This window comes from Pinus tabuliformis, chromosome J, assembly GCF_031772625.1.
Source record: "Pinus tabuliformis cultivar Carrire ecotype Pingquan chromosome J, CPIR1, whole genome shotgun sequence".
Lineage (NCBI taxonomy): Eukaryota > Viridiplantae > Streptophyta > Pinopsida > Pinales > Pinaceae > Pinus > Pinus tabuliformis.
This window is the reverse complement of record NC_142295.1, coordinates 573290757-573311851: the sequence shown is the minus strand read 5'-3', so window position 1 is coordinate 573311851 and position 21095 is coordinate 573290757. Positions and strand designations below refer to the sequence as shown.

General features: G+C 37.5%; 1 protein-coding gene across 1 annotated transcript in view; it reads left to right on the top strand.

Annotated features, from left to right (window-relative positions):
* LOC149228285 (Serine/Threonine-kinase) overlaps positions 1 to 21095 on the top strand; it is a 110993-nt gene that overhangs the window by 37671 nt on the left and 52227 nt on the right. The window contains exon 2 of the mRNA XM_089375664.1: positions 20777 to 20896. Within this exon, the coding sequence (XP_089231790.1) occupies positions 20777 to 20896 (120 nt within the window). The remainder of the gene's footprint in view (positions 1 to 20776; positions 20897 to 21095) is intronic.

The following is a 21095-nucleotide window of genomic DNA, read 5'->3' as shown; positions in this document are numbered from 1 at the left end:
GATGATTGATTAGACTGTAGAAGTCTAAAGGATACTATTTCTGCCATATATGGAGTAAATTCATGATGAAATCGCTGTCTTGAAAGGCTGCATATTAAAATCAAGAAGAGGATGGCTGATATAACCTGTTTGAATGTTGTAGGGACAATAACTTGATACTAAGGTTCATTGTTGTTAGGCATCAAATCCATAGTAGATGGAATGCTAATGTGCATTAGAGACTAAGATTGGTGCTGGTTTGAGGGGAGATCGAAAGAACAAGGGCTGAGATGGAGTTGCTGCTGAAAGAATTGCTTGACCTTCATCTAAAACTGTCCAACTCCATCCAGCCAGATATGTGGGATAAGGTAGATGCATGTTCTACCCTCAATGCACAAAGGATCAACCAAACTTTCAAGGGAAAAATAATAAAAAAGTTTCACCATGTAGAGAACAACACGAAAGATCAGAGTTGGAAGATAATAAGATGATGGGTGTAATCTTTCCAAAACAGATTTGGTAGAAGCCACATTAAGAGGGTTGAAAAAGGGCCTGGTTTTGCCCTTGCCTTGAAGTCTATCTTTGTAGAGGAAACCATTTGCCACATTGAGTATTGTGTTAAAGTAATCCTTGATAACATTAAAGAAGAATTAAGGCAGGATGTAGCTGTTATTCAAAGGCAAGCAAAACCTTCTAAAAATAACATCAATGAACAAGAATATGAAGCCTTTAAGAGTCATTGGTATGATATGAAGCCGTTAAGAAACATTAAGGACGATGTTGTCATTTTGAAATCCGATAAAAGAGGGGCAATGATGGTTTTAAATAAGCAAGATTACCATGATAAGATGATAAAACATCTCTCAATAGGAGTGAATTATAAGAAACTTGTTAGAAACCCTTTAAATATGGATACCAATGAGGTAAAGAAGGCCCTTAAGATTTCCCATTTGATGTTCATATAATTGTTGGCCCATTATTCCCAACAATTATGGGTTACCTAAAATCCACAAAAATGGGGTCCTTCTTAGACTAATTGTGAACTGATTGCTTCCTTGACTTATGAATTAGCCAAGTTACTAGACGGAGTGTTGAAACCTTGAGAAGGATAGATGAATTCCTACATAAAAGATTCAAGTGACTTTGTTAATTTAAAGAACACTACTCTTAAACCAAATGACATTATCATTAGTTCTCCATGGTATCTTTGTTTACAAAGATCCCCCCTTAATGACACTATGGAGGCCATAAGGAATGTCACTAATCCTAGTACTACCAAAAATTTATGGAGGTCTACCTTTGCTTGACATTCTACAGTTTTCTTGGCGAGTTCTATGAGAAGAATAATAGGTTGATCTTGGATTCACGATTCTCCCTAATAGTGGAAATCCTCATCATGGAGTATTTTGAAGGCAATGCCATAGATGCATACTCTCTTAAGCCCAAGGTATGGAAATGATATGGCGATGATACCAATGTGATCTAACCACACGGGAAAGAAGAATTGGATAAATTCGCTAATTGGATACATCCAATTGTTAAAATTGGTAACTAGGGCCAAATTCCACTTTGGAAAGCTCATTTGATGGAGATAATTATTGCATTGAATTCCTCTTTTTGAGAGAACCAAAATCGACGACCTAAAGATCGCTAAATTTGGATAAGGAGAAATATGTTTTTGAAATAAAGCCCCACTCATATGCAAATTATCAAGGTCGGCCACACCTTCATGTAGGCTCATGAAGCCCAAGCGACATGTCTCTTGACCCTCAACGATTTGTATAAATAGAGGTGACACCCAACCTCATTTCATCCATCCAAAATGAGCATCTTCTCATAGAAAACCATCTCTGAGGTAGCCACAGATTGGAGGAGCTAGGACGACAAGTGTTGGGTCTGTTTTGGTGTATACTCTCTCCCACAGGTCCAAGCTTGAAGCAGAGAGGCAGCCACAGGTCTGGGTAGTGTTTATGGTGTGTTTTGGAGTGAATTTAGTGAGGTGTATCTTTTGTTGAGAAGGCCGCATCTCTGGGTATTCATTTCAAGTGGGTTGTGTTGTTGCCGCCTGTCACACACACCTAAGTTAGTGAGAAAAGCCCCTTAACCCCACAAGGTGTGGTTGGTGGCAATAAAGAGATGGGGCAGTCACCTATTCCTAGCTCTCTCCTAGGTAAGCTAAGGGGGGTGGTCACTAATGAAAAGTTAGATAAAAAAAGATATGAGGTTTCTAGGAGATATTAATGTCAATTGGATTACTTTAGGATTATGAGCAAATTTCAACAAATATGATACAAGACATGAAATAAAATATGCTCTCAATAATCATCAACACATAAATGAAAGATAAGCATGTAAACCAGTGCCTTCAATACTGCTTTCAAAATAATAAACACTTGCTCAAAAATGAAATGTTTCAAATGAAACACTAAGTAATCTTGCAAATCAAATGAATGTTAGAAAAGATGATATCAACTTGCAAGATATAAAATTGCTCTTAAAGAAAAGCTTTTAAGTCAAAATATCACGATTCCTAAGCATGTAAAGAAGCAATGTAAAATAACTTGCAATATGAGATGAAATAAACTAAAGCTTTACTTGCACAAAAGGATAGTACACTTACTCAATGAGATACTTCAACAAAATAATTACTTCAATAAATGTTCATCATGACAAGCATATAAATAAATTGCAAGTAAAATAATTTGAAAGTAAAGTGCATGAGATGCACTTTAACTAAGGCTAGATGCAATTATCTTGATTAATTTTAAGCTAAATGCCTATTCTAAGTGAGAGAGCTTCTTTTTAAACGCTTGCCAAAGGGTAAAAATTGGAGTGATTGTAAGGAAGAGGGGCCGAGGACTCACTAGTAGTTGTTAACGATACCCTTCCCCTCAGCCTTACGAGCCAATGTGTGCCTTTGTTCCTACAAGGGGATAAGCCACCTTCATAACTGCAGGGTCACACACCTTTACCTTACTTCGTACCAGTTGGAAGAATTTTCCAAGAAGATCTTTGCCCTATGATGTCTATCAACCAAGCTTATGTTTGGAGGTTAATTGAGTTAGAAATGCAATCTATGCTAAAATGCATATATGGAATGCATGTAAATTCTCCCAAAGAAATATTAGCTTGCAAGTGCTTCAAAATAAGGAAAGAATGCTCAACATAAATTGCAACTATAATTTCAATTGGAGAAATAATGGGAATTAGCTTGATTACAATTAAAGTAATACAAGTGGGGTAAAGATAAATTTTTAAATATCATTATGTAGTAATTATTAGATCATAAAATTTGGTTTCTACTATTCGTCTTGTAGAAAATTCAGCCTGGTATTAGAGCTTTGTTGAGAGAGCAACCGCTGAAGACAAGTATGATGGACATCATTTGTGAAGGACACATTTTGTGTGCAAGAGATAGTCCTAGAGGGAGCCACATCCAAGAGAAGTAGGCCAAGTTACTTGGAGGCCCGTTGAAGCTCGAGAAAGGTCTATCTATGGTGCTGGAAGGGATCTGCAACTATGGAAGGAGAGACTGCAGGATTGTGAAGATTATTCTAAGAGGACTGAGCCATTGAATTTTGGGTGCAACATGGTTTAGGGTTGTCTAAGATGGGGTTGAGGTTTGATAGAAGGCTGGTAAGGCCATCCACAAGGTCTATATTTGTTTACTTGGAGGTGTCGCTGTTAGAGAAGCCAAAGGCAGCTAATAAAAGGAGGTTGAGGACCAGACAAAGGGTTGGCCGCAGGCCATAAGTGTGGCTGCAATCTGTTCAAGGAGGCCACATGGCATGCTCAACTTATAGGAAGAGAGGCCTACGATCTATTTATGCTTGGACAAGAAGGGTTGAGGATGTGGAACATGCCTAGCACAAGTTGATCAAGATTGGACGAGACCTAGATTAAGGGTCTGTTAAGATATTTGAAGTTTGATAAATAGGTCGAGAGCCTCAAGGTTGGCTAAGCTTTAACAAAGAGGTTGATAGCCTAAGGGATGGAAGTAAGGGCTAGGTTAGATCTGGTAGATAAGACTAAAGGCGGATTTGAGTTAGCAGCAACTATAATAGCTAGCCGAGATCTAAACAAGGGTAAACTGGGTAAACCTCTATCATTTCCATTTTCTTGCATATTTAGCTGGCCAGGTTAGGATGAACGCCTGTTTCCATTTATTGGAGAGTCTTAGGCATATGGCAGCTCGTTTCAGAGCCAGAACCGACCCTTCTCCCCATTTTGTCCACCATAAAGCCCTCATTAAACTGTTGATTGAAAACTAGTTGGCCAAGGCAGGAAGAACCTGAAGCCATTTCCTATTTTGGGGAGGCTTTCAACCTCAACCCCCTAAAAATCGAAGAGGAAGGCCAAAAACTGTTAAACAGGGGAAAAAGACTCAAGAAGCAACCCCTATTAAGCCACCTCCTAGCTAGAAAGACACATAGGTCCCTTCTACATCCTCTGGCCCTAAAATCCCCAAAGTTTACCAAAGAGAGAGTGCCAGGCTTAGTAAACTAGACCCTGCATCCCTTGCAAACTTACCTTCTACTATTAGTTCTCCCCAGGTCATGAGTTCATCTGTTGAAGCCTCCCTTGCAGACACAACTATACTAGAGATTATTAAAGGCAAAGAGGTCGAAGTTGAGACCCAAGCTGAGGAAACATTGTTTGAAACTTTTAAAGGAGGCAAAAGACCCCATACAAGGCCAACAAACAAGTTAAGGTTTAAAATTAAACTGAGAAACAACCTAGATTTGGCCAAGGAGGTAATTGATGTAGATAATTTGCCATTGAAGGACCTTATCATCAATAGAAAGAAGACTGCAGGCTCTAAGAAGAGCAGAGACAAAAAAAACTATAAGAAAAGGTCCTATGGAGACAAGACAAAGCAAGAAACAAAGGTTGGAGAAGGTGGATATGCTTCTTAAAGCAGCCAACACCCTTGGCTAGGAGGCTTGGGGTCATTTTGAAATTTTTGGTTATGAACTTAAGAAACAACATTTTTTCCTTTTTTCACTGACAATATGCTTAACAACTTTTTTATATACAACAGAGCAGGGAGGAGTTGACATTCCCACCGACAACGATTTTGAAAAAAGCAGGCGCTGACATCTCCACTGTCGGCGATTTTCAGGAATAAACGTTGACATCTCTGTTGTCATTGATTTTGAAGGGGAGCGTTGACATCTCCGTTGTCAGCGAATTCTAAAAACAATCAGAAAGGAAATGCCGACAGTCAGTTTGTCAGCGAAAGCTTCAATTCAGAAAAACAAAGAAGCTGACAGCGGCAGTATCAACAAATTTCACCAAGAAGCCCGAGGGAAAAGAATGATAACAAAAAAGCAGTTGTGGTAAAGATTGAAATTGTTTGCAGAGGGACCTGTTTGCCAGCAAGGATTCGGCTCTATCAGTCAGGGACTTGTTTCTATTTTCGAGGAAGATATTTTGAAGATATTTTTCTTTGCCTATATGTTAGCATATATTGCAGCAGATATTTTATTTTAGAAAAAACTTATTGTAATTAAAGATATTTTCCATATGCATGAACTTGGAATATTTTGATATTTTTGGATTATTGTAATTAAGTTTGAAACTATAATCCTGTGATCAGTTGATGTAATGTTTATAAAGACAATTTCTGAAGAAGGGAAAAAGGTTGGTTTTTATTGTAAAAACATTAGCATTTTGGTGTATTTGAGCAGATCTTAAATATATTATAGTTTGATGAGCATTTGCAGAAAATTCACGTGTTGTAGTTCCCTGTACGTTATTTCTCTGTTTATGAATAATCTTCTTCATGTTTGGAAAATTTTAGTATCTGAGATTGGGATTCATTCATGCTCCCTTCTCGTATTTCTTAGCCATTAGTACTTGTTGCTTCTGTCAGTGATAATTTTGTTTTCTTTTCAGTCTTCTTCTAAATTTCTCAAATTGTCAAAGGAGTAATTGCTACTTTTCTTTTTATGTCCGACTCATTAGATCTGTAGCATCATTTGATAAAATTGGACTCCATGCCCAATGGTGTGTTTTATACACAACCAAACCAAATTTCATCCTACAAACTAAATTTGGTCATAGAGCTTAAAGTGTAAAACCTACTACTATAGTGACCTAGGGTAGTTGTGTGTTAGGGAGAGATCCCTCTCCGGGTTGAAGGGCTAGCTTTCAACCTCAAAGAGGTTCGAGGTTACCTAAGAGGTTTTCCCACAGCTGGGTTTCCTCTAAGAGATAACATTTTGGTGTCGTTGCCAGGGAACGAAAGGCATATTTTTTCCCCAAACGATTTGATTGTTGAAGATCAAATCTCTGAGGGCAAACAAATATTTGTGTATCAGTTTGGCTGCAAGATGTTTGCTCTGGCGACTCCACATTACAATTTGAAGTGTTCTTATTGACGTAGTTCTGGCTCATACAGGCATTTATACTCGGAGGAACCTTGATCCAAATCCACCCCAGATTTTGTCAAGCCCAGAAAAGTTATTCAGGAAAAAAGCTCCTAAGGAATCAGGTATGGTCAATTTAGAAAGGTCTTTTTCTCTACCTACAAAGATTGAAGCTTTTGAAGACTTGGTGTTAGATATTAAATTTGAAAGTAATTTACTCAGATCTAAGTCTGAAAGTAGTCTATTAGATACTGTTCTTGATCCAATAGATCTTAAGACCTTTACCCCTGGGCCCTCTATCCCAGAAGTAGAGCTATTACCACAAGATTTTGAGATTTGGTCTCATTTTTAGAAATTAGAACATAAAGTCTAGGAACTTCAGGAAGCTGCGGCTAGATCTCCAACTTTTCCTTATTTCATCCCATCTTTATTTGCCTCAACTACTCATCTGTCCTCTATGGGTGTCCAAAATCCTATTCCATCAACTGTTATCACAATAGTCTCAGTGCCTCTGACATCATATGCTCCTTTGGATCTTGGAGGTCAGATACATGACCTCCCTTTAAATTATGGACAACGTCTGATTTAGTTTGATGGTACTGGATATTATACAGCTCAACAGCATGTAGACAAGCTTAACGACTTTATAGATCTAGAGGAGGTTGACCATGAGGACGTCAAATTGAGACTTTTTGCACAAAGTCTATCAAGAGAGGTAAAGAAATGGTTTAGATCTTTACCTACAACAAGTATCAATACTTTCCAGCAGTTTGAACAGTTGTTTCTCGCCAGATGGAAGGTGAAGAAAAATCTCATAGATTTTAGCCGAATATGACGCTCTTAAAAGGAATCTAGGGGAATCTGTCCAAGAATTCACAACTAGATTTAATAAGGTCTATAATTCTATTCCAGCTGAGATCAAACCCCCTCCTGGATTAGCTTTGTTACACTATCCTGATGGCTTTGATGCCGAGTTGGCTTATCAGCTCTGTGAGAGAAATCCTGCTACTTTAGAGGCAATGCAAAGTAATGCAATTGGGGTAGAAGCCAATTTGTTGGCAAAGAAGGCAAAAATGAAGATCGAAAGGAGAGTAGGTTTCAAAGAAGAATCATCTTCATCTCTCAACTTAAAGTTTGATGTGATGTTGAAAACATTGGAGAAGTTGGTGGATAAATAAACTCCCCTCGGAACTGAAAATCAACCTCAAGTCAGGAATCCAAATTTCAGAAGAGCCCAAGTTGCTCAAAATCGTCCTAAAGAGCAGAAAGGTCCTGAAGAACAACAACCTGTTGTTCGGTCTCCTTTTCCAGAATCTTTCGTTGATGAGGATGCCATTGATGAAGAAGATCATCAGATTGGGTGTTTTGATGATAAAGATACACAAGTATTTGCCACCAAGGAATAGCATGACCTTTCTGCTGGATGCTCAGGCTAGAAGGACAACATTAACATTTGTGATTCAATAGTTTATCAACAGGGCTATAATAATGCAGTAGCAGATTTTCAAAGGCAGTACAATCTTAGGAGCCAGAATGTTCCTATCAAGACTCTGCCACAAAAGATAGTAGTTGAACAACAAGCTAAACCTAGAAAAGAGATATTGAAGAAACCAGAGGAGCCTAAGAAGGACAATCCGAGAAAAGCAGAAGAAGCAAAAAAGAAGATCAAGGATTCAGAAAAAGCACAATCAACATTTAATCTGGTGTCTAAAATCAGTAAGTTGAAAGCATCCATTCCTTTTGCTAAACTTTTAAGAAATGAGCAGTATAGGAAAAGGATTTTTACTATGGTTAAAAGTTCAGGAACCGATCAAGTCAACATAAATTCACAAGATTCTTTAAACTTAGATGATGATGCTCCTAAATTTGTTTTTGGTCCACATGTCACCAGTATAAACGATGATGTTCTCCCTTTTTATGTAAGTTTGAATATACACGATATGATCCTTCACAATGCCATGTTAGACTCTAGAGCTTCACATAACCTCATGCCTAAGTCAGTCATGGACCATCTAGGACTCCAAATTACCAAACCCTACAAAGATTTGTTCTCTTTTGATTCCAGAAAAGTGAAATATCTAGGGCTTATAAAGGATTTAGTTGTCACCTTCGCTCAGCTTCCTGCTAAGAGTGTAATGATGGATATAGTGGTAGCAGACATTCCAGCTAGATTTGGCATGTTGTTATCTCCATCTTGAGAAGCAAGATTGGGAGGAACTTTGTAGATGAACATGTCTTATGCTTCCATCTCGTTGTTTGGTGAAATGAAAAGATTATATCGAGAGGTCCAAATGGCCTATATGGTGAGCAGTAGAATCCAACCGGATAATCATCCTATCTATGCAGTAGATACGGAATTGGGATCACATATTTTCTTTAATGATTGCTGTTTTGAGGGAGAAATATCAACAAAAGATGAGACTACTGTTCAACAAGAACATGTTCAGAAATTTTCAAATGAAGTCTGGAAATTGTACTTTGATGGCTCCACTTGCAAGAAGGATTATGGAGCAGGAATATGGATTGTTCCGCGAGATTGTAGAAGCTGATTACATTCATTTAAATTGTTTTTTGACTGTACAAATAACATGGCAGAATATGAAGCTCTCATTATTGGGCTAAATCTGTTAAGATAACAAAGGGAGAAGGAAATTCTCATTTTTGGAGATTCGGAGTTGATTGTGAACCAAGTCAAAGGTACCTATCAAACTAAGCATCTGAGATTGAGAACCTACAAAAATGAGGTATGGGATTTATTTTTTAACTTCTTTTCTGAACATGAAATCTCGCTGGTACCAAGAGAGGAGGATGGAATTGTAGACTCTTTAGCAACAACTTCTAGTGCATTCAGGATTCCAATTTATCCCAATGAAAAGTATGAGATCAATGTTAAACACATGCCTTCTATTCCGGATAATACTAGGCACTGGCAGGTGTTTGAAGACAATCAACAAATTAACATATTTCTTGAAAGAACAGATGAATTTCTTAGCACTCCAATTGACAGGCATGAAGATGAAACTACATATTTGATTCCAATGATGTAGTAGTTAAGCCAAGAATCCTGCCAAGCGATGGTGAGATGGAAGATTACAATTTGGGAATTGACGATAACCCAAAAATGGTCAAAATTTCTAATACTTTGAAAAAGGAGCAGAAACCAAAATATGCAGAATTGTTGAAAGAGTTTGCTAATATATTCGATTGGAGATATGAAGATTTGAAGATTTATGATTAGACCATCATCCAACACACTAGACCACTTAAGGAAGATGAGAACCCTTTTAAACAAAAGTTAAGAAGGATCAATCCAAAGCTACTGCCACTGACTGAGAAGGAAGTAAAAAAACTGTTAGCTGCAAAAATCATCATTCCACTCAAATTTTCAAATTGGATAGCAAACTTGGTGCTAGTGAGAAAGAAGACAGGGAAATTCGCCTATGTGTAGATTTCATAAATTTGAATAAAGTCTCATTGAAGGATAATTATCCTTTACCAAAAATGGATCACATTCTGCAGAAGGTGGTTGGCACAGAAAGGATTTCTATGCTGGATGGGTTTTCAGGATATAATTAGATCCTGGTTGACCCAAAAGATCAAGAAAATACTGCTTTTACCATGCCATGGGGTACATTCATGTATTCCAAGATGCCATTCAGACTCATGAATGTCGGAGCTACTTTCCAGCGCACAATGGATATAACCTTTGTTGACGAAAGAGATAAATTCGTGGTAATTTATCTAGATGACATCACTGTTTTCTCAAAATCTGAATTTGCCCATTTGAAACATTTGAGGATAGTTTTTAACAAGTGCAGGAAATTCAGAGTTTCTCTAAATCCGAAAAAATTCCATTTCACCATGAAGGAAGGCAAGTTGTTGGGACACATAGTATCAAAGGAGGACATCTAGATAGACCCCAGCAGAGTGACAACAATCCAAAAGATTGAGCAGCCAAGAAACAGGAAGGAGGTGCAATCTTTCTTAGGTAAAGTAATTTTTTTGTGGCGTTTTATTCCAAATTTTGCAGAAATTTTAAAAGTAATGTCAAATATGCTTAAGAAAGGGAGCGAGATTAAGTGGACCGAACAAGCAAAGAAGTCTTTTAATGATATCAAAAGAGCTTTAGGCCAAGCAACTCTACTCATTAGTCCAGATTTTTTAAGGATTTTATAATTTTTTTCATTTGTCTCCGAGCACACCATTTCTGGTGTTTTACTTCAGAAATATTAGGAAGGTCAATAACAACCAATATCCTTTTTCACCAGGGCATTGAGATATGCTGAAATGAAATACAATATACTGGACAAACAGGGATATGCATTGATCAAGTCACTTAATGATTTTAGGGTTTTTATTCTCCATTCTCATGTGATTGCCTATGTGCTAGATGCTGCAATTAAAAGTATTTTAGTACAACCAGAGAATGATGGCAGAAGAGGGACATGGATTGCTAAGATGTTAGAATTTGACTTAGAGATTAAGCCTACCAAACTAATCAAAGGACAGGGTTTGGCTAGACTTATGGATGAAACAAATCTTGACACTTTTAGTGTGAATTTGATTTTGGAATTATCAGATTTGCCAAATGAAGAATTAGTGGTTAAAGCACAAGATCGTTTCAAAGAATGTGTGTGGTATGCTGATATTATTTACATTCTACAAAATCTACAAGCACCATCAAGGATGGATAAGAATCGAGCTAAATTTTTGAAATTGAAATTTGTCAAATATTGTCTTTTAGACGGTTATTTGTATTGTAAAGATCCTTAGGGTATCTTATTAAAATGCTTGCTAGAAGATGAAGCTAAAACAATGAGTAAAGATTTCCATGAAGGAGCCTGCAGAGGACATCATTACTGGAAGGTTACTGCAGATAAAATTTTGAGAGCTGGATTCTATTGGCTAACCATTTTTTTTGATATTAGAAAAGAAGTGGCAGCCTATCATAAATGTCAGTTGTTTGAAGGTAAGTCAAAATTAATGTCTCTACCTTTGAAACCTATTTCTGTGGAGGCACCTTTTCAGCAATGGGGCCTTGACTTCATAGGCGAAATTCATCTGACATCTTTAGCGCAACACAGATGGATTTTAACGGGAACATATTACTTTACCAAATGGATTGAAGCACTCCCAAGCAGGCAAGCCACTGATCTCGTGGTTATTCAATTTCTAGAAAATATTCTTTCTAGGTTTGGCTGTCCGAAGAGAATTATTACTGATAATGCACAATGTTTCAAATCTAAGAGGCTAGTAAAATTCTGTGATGATTACCATATCAAACTTAGTCATTCTACAACCTATTACCCTCAAGGTAATGGACTGGCTGAATCCTCAAATAAAAGCCTGATCAGAGTTATTAAAAAACTGTTAGAAGATAATAAGAAGGCTTGGCATACAAAACTCAAGTTTGCCTTATGGGCAGACATGATTAGTACTAAAAGGTCAATTGATACTACTCCTTTTCAGTTAGTGTATGGTGTTGATGCTACATTTCCTATTTCAATTGGCATCCCTGTTATGAGATATTTACAGGAATTAAGAGAAGAGCCAAATCATCTGCAGAGGAGGATAAATCAGTTAATTGAGGTACAAGAAAACAGAGAGAGAGAGTGTATGAAAAATCTCAGGAAGTTCAAGATCAGATCAAGAAAGTTTTTGACAAGAAGACTAAGGAGGATGACTTTAAATGCCAAGACTTAGTTTTAAAATGGGATGCTCGTATTGAGGACAAGGGTAAGCATGGGAAATTTGACAACATTTGGAAAGGACCATACATAATAGCAGATTTCTGAGGTAAGAACAATTTCATTCTAGAAGATCTACAAGGAATAGTGCTATCATGAGGTCCAGTCAATGGATGATTTCTGAAACATTATATCTCCTAAAGATGAAGGATAATTTTCAAAGTTCATTGTACATATTGTATATTTTGTTTGAAAAAGCTTGCAGGTGTGGATGAGCATTTTGAGGAACTTGAAGCTCGAAGAGAAGGCCCTGAGGTTCTGATAGTGTTTATCAAAAGAATAAGTTGTTTTACAATCAGTTATGTTTAAAAAAAAATTCAGCGTCTGTAAAATGAACATCTTTTAAGAGATGAATTCTTTATATTTTTTTAGTCAGCAAATTTTTTGTTTTTAACAATCCTTTTGTAATAAATAGGCAATTGGTCTATGGGGTTCTTGCTACCATCATTGATCAACAACATCCCCGTGGAGTCAACTATTATCACATTAACTCTGTTTTTAAAATTTTTCAGAAAATGCTAACAGTTTCAGTGTTAGCATTTTAGTTGTAATAAATAGGGAAATCATCGATAGTGGGCCTATCGATGTTTTAGGTGTTCCGATAATGTTTTCTGAAGAAATTCGTTGACAATGGGCTTATCAGCATTTTCGATAAAATTGACAGGCCGAATGTCAATGCCAAAAACAAATTTAAAATTTAAAATTTGGAATTACGCTGACGTGGTCAATGTCAATGACGAGGTCTGCAAGCGTGCCACAGGTAAGTGTAATGTTAAATCATAAGATTTGTCCACTGCCATTGGTGTATGGTTTGTCGGCTTATCATGGTTTAAAACGTGTTTTCCCAAATCATAATGATTTTCCCAAAATTGTAATGATTTCATTTCTCCACCGTTAAACTCATTTCATTTTGCAAATTCGTATTTCCATTTGTAAGTTTGGTTACTTTGCTGTTTATTTGGTAATGACTGGGAAGATATCATCCGGTATCTCCTACAAAGATCCAGGATCAAATCCTGTGGTTTCAACTTCTAGCTAAAGACTGCGATGGGGAAAGGCGGCAAGGTTAACTGGGCCAAGCCTAAAGCACCAGATCTGTTGGACATTTATCCAGATATCCAACAACAGTTTCAACAGGGTGGTTGGAGTGAGTTCTTCAACCATTGCACCAACTACCACGATGTCGTGGCTCATTCATTCGCTCAAAATTTCGATGGGAACCGGGTGGAAGTCGGTGGGCTCTCTTTCCTTGTTATAGAGCAGCTAATGTCAGAGGTTCCAACCTTACCAACAGACAGGGAACGAGTTTTTAGAAGCCACATGTTGGCAGGGGTTGATGTGCCCTTCTTTCTGAAGGAAGAATTCAAGAATCGTAATTGGAGAACCAAGGTTCAGAGGGACTAGTTACAAGACAAACGACATGGCTTGCTTCGCATTTCAAAGTAGTATTTCACATGCGAAGGAAGATTCAACCAGGTAAACCTCTATCATTTCCATTTTCTTGCACATTTAGCTGGTCAGGTTAGGATGAACGCCTGTTTCTATTTATTGGAGAGTCTCAGGCATATGGAAGCTCGTTTCAGAGCCAGAACTGACCCTTCTCCCCATTTTGTCTACCATAAAGCCCTCATTAAACTGCTGATTGAAAACCAGTTGGCCAAGGCAGGAAGAACCTGGAGCCACTTCCTATTTTGGGGAGGTTTTCAACCTCAACCCCCTAAAAATCGAAGAGGAAGGCCAAAAACTGTTAAAAAGGGGAAAAAGACTCAAGAAACAGCCCCTATTGAGCCAACTCCTAGCCAGAAAGACACAGAGGTCCCTTCTACATCCTCTGGCCCTAAAATCCCCAAAGTTTACCAAAGAAAGAGTGCCAGGCTTAGTAAACTAGACCTTGCATACCCTGCAAACTTACCTTCTGCTATCACTTCTCCCCAGGTCATGAGTTCATTTGTTGAAGCTTCCCCTGCAGACATAACTATACCAAAGATTATTAAAGGCAAAGAGGTCTAAGCTGAGACCCAAGTTGAGGAAACATTGTTTAAAACTTTTAAAGGAGGCAAAAGGCCCCATACAAGGCCAACAAACAAGTTAAGGTTTAAAATTAAACTGAGAAACAACCCAAGGAGGTAATTGATGTAGATAATTTGCCATTGAAGGACCTTATCATCAATAGAAAGAAGACTGCAGGCTCTAAGAAGAGAAAAGACAAAGAAACTATAAGAAAAGGTCCTATGGAGACAAGACAAAGCAAGAAATAGAGGTTGGAGAAGGTGGATGTGTTTCTTAAAGCAGCCAGCACCCTCGGCTAAGAGGCTTGGGGTCATTTTGAAATTTTTGGTTATGATCTTAAGAAACAACGTTTTTGCCTTTTTTGCTGACAGTATGCTTAACAATGTTTTTATATACAGTAGAGCAGGGAGGAGCTAACATTCCCATTGACAACGATTTTGAAAGAAGCAGGTGCTGACATCTCCATTGTCAGCAATTTTCAGGAACATATGCTGACATCTTCGTTGTTAGCGATTTTGAAGGGGAGCGTTGACATATCCGTTGTCAGCAAATTCTAGAAACAGGGAAAAATAAAATGTTGACAGTCAGTCTGTTACCGAAAGGTTTAATTCAGAAAAACAAAGACGCTGACAACGACAGTGTCAACAAATTTCACCAAGAAGCTCGAGGGAACAGAATGATAACAGAAAAGCACTTGTGGTGAAGAATGAACCTGTTTGCAGAGGGACCTATTTGCCAACAAGGATTCAGTTTTATCAGTCAGGGACCTATTTCTATTTTCGAGGAAGATATTCTGAAAATATTCTTCTTCGCCTATATGTTAGCATATATTCCAGCAAATATTTTATTTTAGAAAAAACTTAATGTAATTAAAGATATTTTCCATATGCATGAACTTAGAATATTTTGATATTTTTTGATTATTGTAATTAAGTTTGAAACTATAATCTCGTGATTAGTTGATGTAATGTCTATAAAGACAATTTCTGAAGAAGGGAAAAAGGTTGGCTTTTATTGTAAAAACATTAGCATTCTGGTGTATTTGAGCAGATCTTAAATATATTACAGTTTGATGAGCATTTGCAAAAAATTCATGTGTTGTAGTTCCATGTCCGTTATTTCTCTGTTTATGAAAAATCTTCTTCATGTCTGGAAAATTTTAGTATCTGAGATTGGGATTCATTCATGCTCCTTTCTCGTATTTCTCAGTCATTAGTACTTGTTGCTTCTGTCAGCTATAATTCTGTTTTCTTTTCAGTCTTCTTCTTCTAAATTTCTCAAATTGTCAAAGGAGTTATTGCTACCCTGCTTTTTGTGTCCTGCTCATTAGATTTGTAGCATCATTTGATAAAACTAGACTCCATGCCCAATGGTGTGTTTTATATACAACCCAACCAAATTTCATCCTACAAAATAAATCTGGCCATAGAGCTTAAAGTGTAAAGCCTACTAATATAGTGACCTAGGGTAGTTGTGTGTTAGGGAGAGATCCCTCTCCGGGTTGAAGGGCCAGCTTACAACCTCAAAGAGGTTTGAGGTTACCTTAGAGATTTTCCCGCAGCCGGGTTTCCTCTAAGAGATAACATGACAAATCTTTTCTTGAGAAGCCAGAAGGACTTGGCTAAGTCATAAAGGGCTTTGACCAGAGGAGATAGATGTGATTCACCTGAGAAGCCATTAAGGATTTTGGCTGAGGGTGAATGGTAGATTCTCTCTTGAGAAGCTAGAAGGATTTGGCTGCCAGAAGGACTTGGCTAGGTCATAAAGTACTTTGACCAAAGGAAATTGATACATTTGCCTAAGGAGCCATAAAGGATTTTGCCTAGAGGTAAAAGGCTCTGGATACTCACATTGCCACTCTAGGATGGAGTTATCTATAGACATACGTCAACATAGCAAGCTCATGAATGTTTCTAATGGAGGAGAAATTCCAGCTAAGGGGAAATCTATTGCAACCAAGGAGAATACCTCCTTCGCTAAGAGGGAGTGTTGATTGTTGTGTAGCATTGGGAGGTATTCCTGCATGCCAAGAGGCCTGCTAAGTCGGCCTAGGAAAATTATGAAAATAAAAATAAAAAATTTTAAATTTTGGGCTTCATGTAGGCTCCATAATGTCAAGTCGACACCACCATGGAAGGGTGTGACTCTTGGTCAAATTCGCCTCATTTGACTAGTATATATATACAATGAGAGTTCCTCATTTTGACCACTCAACAAAACATATCTTCTCAAGCAGTCACATAAAGGAGCAGAAAGGAGGACGAATTGACCGAGCTTTGACCAAGTCAACAGAGCTATTATTTGACCAAATTTGACCTGCTATTTGACCGAATTATCTTGCCCAGTTTGACCAGAGAATAGGCTGATTTTGACTACAGAAATAGGCTGAGTTTGATCACAAAAGTGGACTGTTTGATCACAGGGGCTGACCACAAGTTCGAAATTGACTGCAGGAGTCAACAACAGGTTCAAAGCTGACTGTAGGAGTCAACCGCAGGTCTGAAGTTGACCACAGGATATAAGTTGACTAGGCTGAAGTTGATGAGAATTGACTATTTTGGTGGTTTGACCAGTGTTGACTGGCTGGTAGTTTGACTAGGTTTGACTGGTGTTTAGACTTGGATTTTGGCACAGATTTCTAGACAAATTTGGATTGGTAAACCTTGTTGAAGAAAATTTCTCCTAAAGTTGCTGGGTTTTCTCCCAAATTTGGGTTTCCTAGGGAAAATTTGTTGTTTCTGTTGTGCATGGCTGTCTCTTTATGATGTTACTGTTTTTGCTGCATTACTGTTGAGATTTTCTCTGTATAATTGCTCAATGATATCAGTGGGATAAAGATAATTTGTTAAAGATCATTAGGTAGTAATTATTAGATCAGGAAATAATTTGTTAAAGATCATTAGGTGGTAATTATTAGATCAGAAAATTTGGTTTTTACTGTGAGTATTTTATCCTCTTGCCAATTCGATTGAGTTTCATTGAGTTTGTTGAGTATTGAAGAGTATGACTGTAATGTTTCCACTTGGAAAGTCACCCCAAAATATCACTGCGTTCCCAAGTTTTGAGGAGTTCTACGGTGAAGAACTTTTGTCAAACATATTAATGGTATACAGTTGTAGGTGTCTTCTAATATTTGTATTTAAATGCTCATGAATATTGAACACCAATGACTCAAATGGTAGCCCAACAGCTGACAAATAAGAAGGGCTCTTTAACACACTTTAACAACAGAATGAAAATCAGCCATTCGACACATAAAGAACATGAGTGGCATGGACTTTCTTTGACTGAACAATTGCAAGATCACACTACAAAATATCAAAGGAACCTGTTTTTTTTTTGGCAGCCCAGGAATAAGCCATATACAGGCCCCACGTTGCTACACTTCAGCAGTCACAACTTCACCAATACGCTGACCAGGAGGTATATCAGGTATAAATATATGTTCAGCCAAAAATAATAAGATTCCACACTCAGCCAACAATAAAAGACATGCTGGATACCATGTATAAGAGAACTAGTAAGGTCAGAAAATGATGAAAACGTCCAACCAGTGCCATGCTGAAATTGACTTCTGATAGGATGGAATTCTGCCTTCTTCAGACAGTGATAATGATGACTTTAATCTTGCTGGAAATGCCTTTAAACTTCAGGGAGTGTGATGACCCTCTGGATTTTAATAACTCTGTCGTCATAATGATCATAAACCCAATGGTGTCAATAAAATAAATTCAGCCTCTTTTCTGAAGTATGAATGGCCCTGATGCTGTGTCCTTGGCTGAGTAGAGGGCACTTGAAATACTGAATTTGGCCTTAGGATAATTTGGCCATTTCCAGATATAAATCGACCCTTGGTGCTGGAGGTTCTTGGCCTAGCTGAGAGTGATTTAAAGCCACATAAATTCAGCCCTTGAGAGGAAAACTTGGCCCCTTTTTTGAGAGAGTAATTTGACCACTGGAGAAATCAATAAATTTGGCTTTAAGGATCACAAATTCTTCAAATATTCAGCCCCTGCTCCTTCTGAAATAAGAGGGATGGAAATTTCTTGAGTTATAGATGAATCACTGGATTAAGGAAACACCAATTCGGCCTCTGTCACCAGGAGATAAAATTCGGCCTTCCTTAATAATGTAAATTCGGCTTCCTCTTCTTTAATGGCTCAATCTGAAAAGGGAATAATTCGAACATCCTGCTGTGTTTCAGATTTGGGGAAATTCGTCCTCTGCTTTGGCGAACTGAACCCTAGAAAATATAAACTTCAAATCCCTGTAAAAATGACCCAGGTGCTCAAAATTGCCTGCAAATTAGACACGATTAGATCTTCAATAATCTCTGATAATTAATCCAAATAGGTTGGCAATAGTGTCCACCGAAATTGGAGAGACTAGCTACGGTGGACCTCAATGAGGTCCACCGAAACTAGGCGAGGCTTGAAATTCCTCGATCTGAAACTCGCTTGAGTTTCTCTTCAATAATAATGAGAAATGATAAGATAGAATGAATAGCAATTGATCCCCAACCTCCTCCTATAAAATGTTCATGAGTTCTCCCAAGCTTTCTCTTCAATAATAATGAGAAATGATAAAATAGAATGAATAGCAATTGATCCCCAACCTCCTCCTACAAGATGTTCATGAGTTCTCCCCGAGCTTCTAGACTCTTTTTTAATAATATTTTATTGTTGGGGACCACTTTTCACTAAGTGAGTTTTTGCTACCATTTTTAATAAAATAATATTTTCCTCCCTTTCCTAATAAAATCATATTTGCCGCCTTTTCTAACAAAATAATATTTTGCCTCTTTATTAATATTATCAAAATTGGGCAAATTCCTTAGTAACTTCTGCACTCACTAAATCAGGGATATTACAACGACCAAGTCCTGAGTCTCAGCCAAGTACTTGACTTAACTGTGACCAATGTTGCAAACATCTTGATAACATCCCGATGCGAAATTGCAATTTTTTGGTGTAGCCGATATTTGCCGATTTCTACCAATATTTTGATGGTATCTTAATTTTGTCGATTTTTGCCATTTTTTTCCTGATTTTTACGATTTTTTGGTTTTCTGGACCCTTGCCGATTTTATCCCGGTGACAATGTTTGCAACATTGACTGTGAGTCTGTCACTGAGCAGACTTGTGGGGATTCATGAGTCTCCCATGATTCAAATTGCAATGATGTCTAGTGAGTTTCCCTTGTGCTCTCTTATCTTCTCTTCTCCTACCCAAGACCCCAAGAATGTGTGTAGAATGAATCTCATTTCCTTTCTGCCCCTTTTCACTATCTTTTTTGCATCTCTATATCTTTCTTTTTCTTTTTCCTTTTGTTTTCTCTTCATTTTTTTCTTTTCTTCTTCTTTATGATTTCTTCCTAATTCTTTTGTTACTAAGCTACTAGTTTACTCCTCTTTCCTTTCCTTTTATTATTAGACTCAAAACTCACAGTAACTATAATTCACTCCTAGCTTAGTGGGTAAGCTTGAGTGGGTAAGTGTTGTGAATTACAAGTAAGAGGTCATGGGGTCAAGTAGGCTGGCTGCCTATGTTGATATTATTGGGCCTCACTCGATGTCCCTGTCGGGTTAGGTTGCCAAAGCTACAAACGTCCACTTAACCCCAAATACCATCCTCGGTATGAGGGGAAGTACTTGGAGGGTTTCTCCAAAAATGTGCATTCCATATATATATATAAACTCTTTTCCTTTTCTTTTTACCACTCGATTATTTTCTATAGCTTTTCTTTTAACAATCACTGACTCGAACAAGATCAATACTAAAGCATGAAAATCAGCCTCATAAACACAACCACATGTACAAATCATGCAACACAGTGGAGTATTGAAGGCTGTTCCTTAGGAGAAAACACCCTTATATCCACATGATCTCAGTCCTTGACAGTGAGGACAGGTGCATCCGAAACCCAAACCAATAGTTAGCGCATTGCCTCATTAATCAAATTATAATAATAAAAGTAATAGATCTCATAAACTAGCACAGCCAGCTAATGTGAAATAAAAAATAATAACATTTGTTGCAATATGCGGACTGTCAAAAGTGGGGTGTTACATGTGGAGTAGAGAAGGCAATGCATAAAATCACTCATTCTTTGGTCAACTTGATATATAAAGTATTTATATAACAGGTCGGGCATCTCGAGACTCAAGCTATTGTCTTGAGCATTCATAGTTCTAAGAAATTCTGCATGCTTCCAAACTTGGTATGTCATCCTCTCACCCCTCTAGTTGATTTACAAGATTTAAATTTAAAGAGCAATAACATAACTTACTGGGATGATATATTGATCTTCTGACTTTATTCATCTTGGGTTTTTTGTGATTGACAGTGGGCTACCTACAAAAAACAATTGCTTGGCTATGACTTATTCCATCTTTTCTCCTTTTGTATTAAAACAGAAATGTATTGCAGATTATATGGATGGTTATTGCCCGTCTTAGTTTAAATGAATTGGTATAGTGGCTATTCAATGAATTCATCATGTATATTGTTGTCTTCTGCTTAGGGAAAATTTCCAACACGTTCGTCATATATATTTCCCACTTTGAATGTTTTTTGTCCAATTTTTATTACGCAAAGAGACATATGAACACTAAATGCATGATTGATATAAAAATTTTGTGGTTCAAATTTCTGAACATATCATGTGAAGGTTGAAGCTGCCAGGATACGGATAGAAGCAAAGCATCCAGATGAAGTTGTTGTTTTTAGCTGGTTCAGATCTTTTGTTCTTCCTTCAAAGAATCAAGTCGGTGTTAGCCATTTGGAGCTGGTGAGTTCATTTATATCCATTTTACTCTCCTATGCATGTTAACTATTTCTCATGTGTGTGTGTGTGTTTATACACTCCTTTCCAAGCACTGTTTATGTTGAAGGTTAACCTCAGTTTCTTCTTATTTTGTTCCTTTTCAGTCTACAACCTCCATTTTCTGCAGATGCACAATAGACACATGAAGACTATATATTCCATT